The 10,925-nt window shown below is 42.8% G+C and overlaps 2 protein-coding genes and 1 non-coding gene across 3 annotated transcripts; 1 reads left to right on the top strand and 2 right to left on the bottom strand.

Annotated features, from left to right (window-relative positions):
* The first annotated feature begins 3,973 nt into the window (after positions 1-3,973).
* LOC112288816 (protein RETICULATA-RELATED 3, chloroplastic) lies at positions 3,974-6,703 on the top strand. The gene is made up of 3 exons (XM_024533421.3): positions 3,974-4,100; positions 4,843-5,044; positions 5,291-6,703. Exons 1-3 carry the CDS (start codon positions 4,050-4,052, stop codon positions 6,244-6,246), a joined length of 1,209 nt encoding a protein of 402 aa, XP_024389189.1. The 5' UTR covers positions 3,974-4,049; the 3' UTR covers positions 6,247-6,703.
* A 118-nt stretch (positions 6,704-6,821) lies between these two features.
* TRNAS-GCU (transfer RNA serine (anticodon GCU)) lies at positions 6,822-6,903 on the bottom strand. The gene has a single exon. It is a non-coding gene; the product is annotated as a tRNA-Ser (tRNA).
* Positions 6,904-7,258: 355 nt separating this feature from the next.
* On the bottom strand, positions 7,259-10,077 carry LOC112288815 (protein JINGUBANG). Its single transcript, XM_024533420.3, has 2 exons — positions 8,726-10,077; positions 7,259-8,568 (listed from the first exon to the last, which is right to left on the bottom strand). The coding sequence occupies exons 1-2, from the start codon at positions 9,185-9,187 to the stop codon at positions 7,774-7,776; spliced, it is 1,257 nt and encodes a 418-aa protein (XP_024389188.1). The 5' UTR covers positions 9,188-10,077; the 3' UTR covers positions 7,259-7,773.
* Between the last annotated feature and the right edge of the window lie 848 nt (positions 10,078-10,925).

The raw sequence follows: 10,925 nt of genomic DNA, 5'->3' as shown, positions 1-10,925 counted from the left end.
AGTAAGTCGATGATGGTTGCTTAATGGGAGAGCTTTGGTGAAGAGATCAGCAAGGTTATTTGTAGATTCAATTTTCTTGATTATAAGTGCTTGATTAGTAATCAAGTCATGAATATAACTAAAATACTTTGGATCAATATGCTTTGTCCTGTCGCCTTTAATGAAACCAACTTGCATCTATGCAATACAAGCACTATTATCTTCATACAAGATAGTTGGAGAATCATCATATGAAAATTTACATGTTGTTTTAAATGCAAAATCTTAGCAATTTCAGTTTTTGTCAAAGATGTTCTAGGATCGGAATTCATTGTAAATGTTTTTGGTGCTTCAAATATGAGTACTTTATTTCTTTGATGATTGGATACTCCTCCTTGAAGAGATGGGAATACAATTTCTTCAAAATAGCAATTTTGCAAACGTGCACATAATAATGTGCCAGTTGATAGATCAACAATACAAATAATGCTTAGTGAATCAAAACCAACATATATGTCTTCTTGTCGATAAGCTCCAATGGTACGCCATTGAGGTTCTGGTATTGTAATCCAAGCACGGCAACTAAATACTCGTAAGTGAGATACATTTGGAACATGACCCCGAAATGAACTCATGTGGTGAAACAATTTTAAGAGAAGAAGGACAGAGGCATATTAATGCTGCAGCATGTAAAACTGCATGACCCCACTTAAATGCAGGTAGATTTGCGTGAAGGAGGAGTGGCCGAGTAATGAGTTGTATAAGCTTTATAAATAACCTTGTAAGTCCATTTTGAACATGTTCATATGGAACACAATATGTCAACTCGATTCCTGTTGCAATATAATAGTCTTCAAAAGACTTTGATGCAAATTCTTTTGTATTATACATATGCAATTTTTTGATAGGATAATTAGGAAAATAAGCCCGAAAGCAATTAAGCATAGATATAAGATTTGCAAACACCATGTTTTGAGTTGATAATAATGAAACATGTGATTCTTTATCTGATGCATCAACAACGACCAAAAAATAACGAAATGGTCCTGATATTGGATTAATAGGACTACAAATATCACCATGCAATCTTTCAAGCATTGGTGGTAATTCTTGTGGAAGTTTTCAAAATGAAGGCTGAGTAATCATTTTACCTTGCACGCATGCACGACATAATTTTATAGAGTCTACATCTGCAGGCTTTAAATTGTACCCAGTTATACATGGAATGATTTTTCTAAATAATGTGGATCTTGGATGTCTCAATCGTCTATGCCAAAGAGAAATATGACTCTCTGAGATAGATGATGCAAAATTAAATATAATGGGAGGCAGAATCACAATTTGGTATAAACTGTTTTCTATAGCAAAAGCTTTTTCAACAATTTTATGGTTCTTCACAAGAATCAAAACCTCTTTTCTATTTAAAGTGGCAGTTAAGAGGTGATAACCATTAATACGCACATCTCGGTAGCTGATCAGAATCTGAGGTATTGAGGGTACAAACATCGCATATTTACATTTTATGATAGAACCCTCATGTAATTTTACCATCGCTGTGCCCTCTTGGAAACAAAATGCATTTGTTCCAGCCATGGTCATCATATTTTTAGTTTATCAAGTTGAAGATTTTTCAATAAAAAATCATCTATCTTGCAAGATAGTATGTGTTGTTGCAAAATCAATGAGCACATCATTTGATTCATTATTAGAGGTTCTATCATTCATATAAGCCTCTAGGTCATCAACACCAATTAAATCCATGGACGCATCCATGGTATGAACTTCATAAGCCTTAACTCGTAATTTCTTATTTTTTTAGAATATTTTAATAAAATATTCTAAAATACGACATGCATGTGCTAAATGTCCAATCATTCCGCACTTATGGCAAGAACGCATCTCTAATTTTTATTTTCTACTATAATTAATGGTAGAACGTTTATTCTTTCCATATGGGTAGAAATAGTCTTGACTATGACTACCTTGATACTTATGAGCACGTTTCCCATGTTTATATAATTTCTTCTTAGACTTTGAAATATTAAGTGCATGAAATTTTGGAACTGTAGTTCCAATAGGACGAGCTTTTGCATTGCGCAAGAGTAGCTCATTTTGCTTCTCCACAAGAAGTAGATAGGACATGAGATCAGAATGATTCTGAAATTTCATGTTCATGTATTGTTGTACAAGCACAACAGATACAGGAGGAAATGTAGAGAGAGTTTTCTCAATCATTTCTTCTTCAGAAATGCTTTGTCTATACAATCGTAATTGTGAGACAATACTATACATTTTACTATTGAAAGCATTTAAATTTGGAAAATCCAAGACACGTAAATGTGTCCAATTATGATGTCCACGTGGAAGAAAAATGGTCTTTTGATGATCAAACCTAGATTTAAGATTCTTCCAAAGTTCTGCAGGATCTTCCATTTCCAAATATTGATGTTGTAATGCAGGTACAAGATGACGACGAAGGAGAAGAAGTGCTTTCCTACGAATAGCAGGAGATATAAAAATACTTGTTATAAAAGATTCTTCAAACATAATGGCAACTGAGAGTTGTTCTGCAAATAAATTTGCTTTTGCCATTTTTGGCCATAATAGATAATTATTTCCATCCATAATCAATGGTGGAAATAAAAGAGCTTGAAAATGTTGGGATGTACTAGTAATAGTTCGAACCATAGTAGAAGCAGTTGAAGATGTTGAAGCACTCATTATAAATAAATCTGTAAAGAAAATACAAGATCAAGTAGAAAAGTTGAGTAAAATGTATCTTCAAATATAAAGTCAAATAGAATGATAAAATTAAACTTGAAAAAATAAAAATATTTAATTTTTTTTTTCTAAGAAGAATGTAGATTAAGGTAGCAGAACAGCAATAAGATGGCGCAGCAAGCAGCTGTAGGGCGGTAGCAGTAGGGCGACAAGGTGGCAGCGGTGGACAGCAGCGGCGGTGGCGGCAGCGGTCAATGGTAGGCAGCAATGTCAACGGCGACAGGGTGGCAATGGCGGCAGTGGCAGGTTTGGCGACAACAGGGGCGGGATGCAGCAGGGAGTAAACTGGGGTGGAGTTGGACTGGATCAAGTATTCTAAGCAAGCAGGGCAGAGAGTGGAACAAGTGCTCTAAGCAAGCTAATGTGTGAGGGGCCAGTAAGAAGAACAAGATCATGAGGCAGAGAGCGGAACAAGTGCTCTAAGCAAGCTAATGTATGCGAGAGGCCAGTAAGAAGAACAAGATCATGAGGCAAACACTGAGAAAGGGTAGCAACACGTTTGAAGAGTCAAAGACTAGAGCAAAAAATTGTGATAGTGTGTAGAAGAGAGTCGTGTTGATAACATATTGAGAATGTTTAGAAAGACACAAGAGTAATAGTAAGTCATACACACATACAAGAGTAGTAGTAAGTCATACACACAAGAGGGTTTCTAAGGAGAGAGGGCTTCACACACACAAAACTATTGATCTGGTTGTGTCTAGTACACAAGTAGAGAAAAGAGAAGAGGATAAACAATACTTCTCCACTAGACTCTAAATACTGTAGCTATGGTAATTACTGTAATCTACAGTAAATATTATGGAGAGCGCAGGCTACATTTAATGATCTCAACGAAATGGAAAAGGCTTTGAGTATTTGTCAGTATGCTGCGTCGAAACGACGACGACGACACTAGAAACGCTGCGAAGCTGGGAGTTGGTCGAAGTGCTGCTGCTGCTTCTGCTGTTGCTGCAGCAACCTTCGGGACAGGACGCTGACTTGGCGTACGGGGCTTCGTCATAGGCTCACACTCTCGCTTTCTTTCGACACGCGAGCTCGGCTGCGCACTGTGCTGTGTGGGAATTGCGATCCTTGAAGACACGAGGCGCCTCCACGACCTTCACCGCGACGCATGTGGTCGGGTGGTTTCCCGCTACTCCCTGCAGGTCTTTCTGGGACTGAATCGGCGCATTGCGTGGTAGAGGGGCGTCGAGGAGGAGCGTTGAGGTACCCGGGTTGGGTTTACTCTCGGGGTGCACTGCTTTGGGCTCTACATTCTTGAGGTTTTGTGGACAATCAGGGGTTGGATGTGGGTGTTGTTCGGGGAGCGGCGAGTCTGTAAAACATTGCTCAGTGTTGTGAGTATCGGGGGTTTAACTTCGGGGGTGTTGCAAGGTGGTGCTTAGGTCTGCATTTGATTTGTTTGTTTGTTTTGTTTTGTTTTGTTTTTTTTTCCGCAAGTAGGGTTGAGGAGAGGGTGTGAAGTGGTTGTTATGCTTTCTTGCTTTTCTTTCGATGTTTCAGAATGTTTATCGAAGCTGATAAATCACGTCGCATTTCAGTTTTCTCTTTCTTCTCATTCAGGGTGTGGGTGTAAGGTGTCGCTGGTGTGACATTGACTTTTCATTTTGACGATCTTTGCGAAAGAAAAATCTTTGTTACTGTCGCCCGTTTTGCTCCTTTGTCTTTCGGAATTGTGCTCAGAAAGATTTAGGGGAATGTCGTTGAGATTGATTTACATTCTGGAAGTGGTGTGTCGCATCCAACCATGTGGTTTTCTCTTTTTGTCGATACCTTTGGTGGTGGAACACACTGTCGTCTCGGTTTGCTCACCCTTTGTCTTGGATCAGGAATAGGAGATTTTCGTCCCAGGCCCTTTACCGGCTCATCTACACCTATTTGCAGACTGAAATTCGATAGAAGTAGGTGTAAAGCAGTTTTGAGCGGATTGTACCACAGTGATTTGGTCGTTTTAGGACGAAACTCTACATTAGGTCTTTACAGGTAATCAGCAACAGGACGAAGCGGCCAGGTTTTGCATTATGTATTACTACGACTCTCTATTCCTGAATTTTAATTTGGGTTGTGATTGTGTTTCAGGAAATTCTGAAGCTCTTTTCCACTGCTCTAGTTCGAGTGATGGCTTTAGCCATGACTGCCCTTATTGCGCTTCCTTCGCTGCAGGGCATCACGCGGGCTTCCTTCCCTTCCCTGGATTCGTCTGTGTCCTTGAGACAACCTGACTCGTGCGCTTCTAGGGTCATAGCCATATTTGGCTTTGGAAAAAACCCATGTATTTCAGGTATTCTCACTGTGCTGGCCCTTAAGAATGCCGTGTAAGTTTTCTCGAAAATGCATCCTCGCCACGTCTGAGGAATTTATTTCATTCTGAAGTTCTTTTGTTGTAGCTGTTTTAGACAAGGGGCCTGAGAATACACTTGCATAATCGTTGTTGTGCAATGGTTGTGATTTCTGCCCAAGCCCAGGGAAGACCTTGGTAACGAGTTTGCTTATGACTCTACTTACAAACCCTCTCCTATTTGCTTAGGAAAATCTCACGTATCTCCTCTACGATCTTCTTCGGCTTCTTCTCCAGCCTTTGGAGGCGATGAACCGAATACAAATCTAGGAGGCGGAAATGGGGCTGGGCTTAATGGAGGAGGTGGCTCTGGCGGTGGTGGTGGCGGTGACTCACATGGGAAGGATGAGAGTAACAGCGGATCTCCTGGTGGAATTTTCGGTGGTTTATGGGAAGGATGGAATGACAGGATTCGCGCTGATCCCCAATTTCCCTTCAAGGTGTTGATGGAGCAGATTGTTGGGGTGGGAGCATGTGTGCTGGGTGACATGGCTACCAGGCCCAACTTTGGACTGAACGAGCTTGACTTTGTCTTTTGCACACTTGTGGTGGGCTCTATCCTGAACTTCGCGTTGATGTATATGCTAGCCCCCACAAGCGCTATTGGAGCAGTAGCCACCCGTCTCCCAGGAATTTTCGCCAGCTGTCCAGCTGGTCACATGTTCGAGGCTGGAAACTATTCGTTACTCGATCGTGCGGGTACCTTTATATACAAAGGTGGACAGTTTGCAGTGGTTGGGTTTGCTGCAGGTCTTGTGGGTACTGTCATCTCTAACACCTTAATAATGATAAGGAAGAAGATGGATCCCAATTTTGTTGTCCAAAACGAAGCCCCGCCAACACTTCTGAACGCTTTGACTTGGGCTCTTCACATGGGCTTGAGTAGCAACTCTCGGTATCAGTCCTTGAACGGCTTGGAGTTTGTCCTTGTAGACAAGCTACCCCCATCAGTGTTCAAAACTGGTGTGTTGGTAGTTCGCGCTTTGAACAATGTGGTTGGTGGCTCTTCTTTTGTAGCACTCGCCCGCATTACCGGCTCCCAGAAATCTGGCTCGTCTTTCAGTTCTTCAGTAGAGGAGAAATTAGATGCTGCAGAAGAGAAATTGTTGGAAGCCGTGGATGGAACCGTTGGAAGTCGTGGATGAAGAGGCAAGTAGACAACGACTCCCATCGTTAGTCTGCTTGTAGGCTACTGGATATCAGCACACTTTGGACCTCCCAGTTTTGCCCAAGTTTTTGATATTATCAGTGAGCGACGAGAGGTGAAGTCTGGGCAATTGACTTGACCTTCCACGTGTAGCTACTCTTACGCTTCCAGCTTTCAGGTTTGCAGTCTTTGTGACTGCTGTATGATAGATCTGATGAAGCTTAGGATTGTCGCTGTGTTAACATCCAGAGCTCGTCTTTTGAGGTTGCGGAATGTTGCAGCTGAGCTTGCATCTTCCTGTCTGGGTCAAACGAGGACAAGTCATGGACCTCTTTTTCCAGAATACTGGTGCAGATTTTAGACCTTACCAAAGGTTTTGGAATGCCTTGGCATGCTTTTCTGCTTTTTTAATTTAAAACTGTCGACTGCTTAGTTTGTGCCGCACGGCTGATTAACACGTTGGTATGAAGGCATCCGTTCATTCTATTTGCGTCCAGACAACTTTGCACTCCCATGCACGGGGTGAAGCTAGGAAAATAGAAAAAGCATGTACAGTCGCTACTAAACAGCTTCCGTCGCCTAAGAGATTCGAACTCTTGCGGGGAAACCCCATGTACTTAGCAGGCACACGCCTTAACCACTCGGCCAAAGCGACTGATCGGTGTTGGGTATTGAGCCATTTATAATTTAGTATCTGTAAATTTTTGCTGCAATCGCGAAAGAGTACCATGCACTGGTGAAATAGAGTTTGAGACTAATTGTCGCTTTACATGTTTTCTATTTCAAGTTTTTGATATTAGAAGTTCACCAACTAATGAGATATTAAACCCACTATTGCTGCATATATTTTCTTATCTGAGTAGTGTATTATAGCCACAACGATTGACAACAGTCGGAATTCTTGAATTCGTTTAATTACTTTTTCTTTATGTCCGCAAAAAAAAAGAAAATATGGACAGGAAAGCTCTTAGTCTACAAGGTTGAGTCGGCAGGCAAAGAACACAGCACTATGGTTTGAAAGAATTGCGTGGATTCTACATACTTAAATCGAGTTTTGTAGATAAACCAAATGAGTGAAGTCCACTATTAAATACTTTCCATGTATCTCATATCATAGTATTGTTCCTGTCGTTTTATGCAATTGCTACTTTGTCATGCTGGGTTCGGTGAAAGCACTTTATCTCTCCCATAAATGGTAGCTTCCCCCAGAGAAGACTGTGGCCTTGAGAAAAGTTAGAAGAATTGGTTGTTCTAGAATCTCGGCGTAGACAGACGCTGCAGGGTTTCTGGATTTGGCAACTCGAGCGAACGATGTTACATCTGGATGGTGGAGTTGGCAACGTATCTGTACATGTGATCGCGATCGAAACCTGCGTGGCAGTGGCTTTGTGGATAGCTCACAATTGTAGTGACAACCCCCGGGCTAGCTCAATCTCGATGGTCGGAAAGCTGGAGATGGTGGAGTCTGTCCGACTTTGAATAAGTTTGAAAGATTATGAACTGGTGCCGGGTGTGATCCACCTGGTTATCTCGGCACAGTGGGCCTTGGCAAGTCTCGCGCGTTTGGCGTTGAAGCTCTCCAATTGACGACTAGAGGACTGTCCAGGGCGTTGGTCTCGTCCGAGGAGAGACTGTCGGAATCGTCTTCCGGAACCCACCACACGCGAATATCGCCATCCAAGCTTCCGCTGTACACCAAAACCCCCCATTCTGCGTCCGGCATGGCACAGAGGGACTTCACGGGGCCTGTGTGACCAACCATCACGGAGACACAAGAATGATGGCCGTTGTTGTTTCTTTTCCACACCCGGATAGTCTTGTCCGCCGATCCGCTGATAACAATATTCGTCAAGGTGCTTAGACACAGAACAGACATCCGGTGCCCTAGCAATGTGCCCACCGCGGTCCACTGTCTGGTTTCGCCGACATGCATCTTCCACACGGTGACCGCTTTGTCACTCTGGCCTGAGTAAAGAACAGACACATCAGGACTTAACGCGAGTGCGTTCACCGGCGACTTTGCTTCCAAAGTTGCGATCAGCACATGCTGGCATTGCTTCCCCTCGCTCTCCTGCTTATGAAACAACTTAATGGTGGTATCGCCCGAGCCGCTGTAGAGAAGGTCATTTCGTGTGTCCACCGCAAGTGCATTCACCGCATCTATGTGCACATTGAGCGACTCCAGGCACTTAAAATCTTCGAGGCGCCATACCTTCACGGATTTATCCCAGGAGCCGGAGTACAGTACGCCATTGCCGACCACCAGAGATGTAATGCAATCGTGATGATTAATCCAGAGTGTCTTGTGATGCCGCCGAACCTTCACAAACCGAATTAAGTGAGAAGAAGAAGAAATGACAGTGAAAGAGAGACAAAATAATGAAGGAAAAAAGAAAAAAAAAAAAGAAAAAAAAAAAAAAAGGATTAGAGACGAGAAGAATTACAAGATTTTATTAATGTTTTTCACAAGAAAACACCTTAACATAGTTTTTCGGAGGCAGGAAGTTTGTAATGTAGTCTTTCATTGACGGTAACGTGGTCAATAGCTTATGCTCTTTGGGGTTGCTCTTCGATCGACGCCACACTCTAATCTTGTGGTCCTGATGCGCGCTAATGATTTTGCTACCGACTACAATTAAGCATTTCACCGCTGCTTCACTACATCCGAATTTCGGAGCCTCTTGCATGTTCGGGTGGTCCCATGCTCGAATGTCGCCTTTGTTCGAGCCTGCGTAAAGGAACTCGCATGAGAGAGCGAGTGCAACAACGTGCACGTCTTGGCCGTGCAGAACTGCTAAGAATTTGTGGGAGACACGGGTGACGGGCCAGCTGCTGGTGGAAATTCGGCAACCAGTACTTATACTGGCAACTTCCGAGCTCGACTCACTGGTCAGAGAATCGAGACTGTACTGACCAGCCAATCGGATTGTTAAACACATTATAATGCACTGTAACCAATACTCCTCCGATGTACACAGTAACTCCAGAGACACTGTGCGCACGAATGCAACGATATCAAATCTGAATGGTGGATACCAGCGATGTCAAAATCCACTTCCTCAACAATCCAGCAGAAATGACAGAAAAGTCTATAAACAACGACCCTCGTACATGTCTTCAGAATGCAAGATTCGTGAACGGTGGACTCCCCAATACAAGCTCAGTGTACACATTCACGAAGTTGTTTTCAGAGCCATATCATGCAACACTTGCATGAAATCGAGAAGCGCAGGGCACCGAGCGGAACGCATCGAAACCCAATCAGGAGTGGTCATGAACAAGCCAGCCACTACACGTGTTGCAAACAACCACACCTTCGCAAGCCGCCCCCCAAAACTTGTGCCCCACTCCACCTCACCCAAGCTCCTCCTCCTCGAACTCTCCTCGTTCCGTCCCCCTCAACCTCACCCAACCCCGAGTCTCCTCTTCATGCACCTCGCTGTACCTCACTCGACAACCCAACGAGACTCGCGCAGCTTCCGTCGCAGACACCTCTCTCACCCCGCTTTGAAGACTGGTTGAGTCCTCAGCAAATACTAGACTTCACTCAGCCTTGATAACTATCAGCTACTGCACCACCCACCTACCCTGGCACCGTGTGCAATACTACTACTACCACACCTGAGACCATAAACCACGGCTAAACCCGTCCTCCTCATCCGACGCCAGACACGAAGCATCTACACCGCCTCTTACTACTAATGGTGTCTCTAATGAATCCGTTGCAGTAAAGGCAGCCAGTCCAGGTCTGCTGTCGACCACTGCAAGCTCCACTTTTTCTTCTCCTCCTTCTCTCCCCACATCCCCCCCGCAGATCAGGCTGTGAGTAGAGAAGAATCAGATCAGGCTGTTAATAAGGTCCGGGTCCTACAAGACAAAGCCAGCTGCTGAGCCACCTACTGCTGACGATAGCGCTGATTGCACACCACCACCACAATCACCACTTGGATATCTCATCTGATCACCATCGTCGCCGCAGGTCGCACGCACATCTTCATCATCATCGCCATCTCCCATTGCTTGACGTGCGTCCGCCGCGTATACTTATATGTATGTATGTATGTATGTATGTTTATATATATTCATATATTTATTTGTTTTGTTTATTTATAGACAAAACAAATGTAATGTTTGTCTCTTCTACTTCTTCTTCTTCTTCATCCTCCTCCTGATGTTGCCGTATTTTTTATAACATGGGGTCTGTATGTTGTCAGTTTGTTAGAATTCTAGTTGCTTTTTGTCATTAACACCCCCCCCCCTTTCACTGCATTGCTAAGTGTAGTGCAAAGAAAGCGGATGAGGATGAGGGTGTTGCACTTTTTTTTCAATGTTGTTGTTTTTGGAGGGTGGAAATAAATTCTATCCCTTTCATCTTATGAGATTGTGGAGTGTTTTCTTTTTCATCTGTCTTGGCCTTATGTGTTTGAGTATTGTTGTCGTTTCTTGTTACTAAAAGTTTTTGTATTTTATTACCGTCTTGTTATCATATGTTGTTATATCTTGTTTGGGTAATGTCATATTATGTTTGAGTAATATTATCACATCTTTTTCTAGCAATGATATATAAAAGAAAGTTTTTGTGGATTTATAAATTATTTTATTTGGCTACTATCAATAAAACAAGCAAAGTCAAATTTAAGAGTTCTTTTATTAATTCAGAATTTTTTAGTTTATACA

Source organism: Physcomitrium patens, chromosome 11, assembly GCF_059467195.1.
Source record: "Physcomitrium patens ecotype Gransden chromosome 11, ASM5946719v1, whole genome shotgun sequence".
Taxonomy (NCBI): domain Eukaryota; kingdom Viridiplantae; phylum Streptophyta; class Bryopsida; order Funariales; family Funariaceae; genus Physcomitrium; species Physcomitrium patens.
The sequence above is the reverse complement of the archived record's forward strand: the minus strand, read 5'-3'. Positions and strand labels throughout refer to the sequence as shown.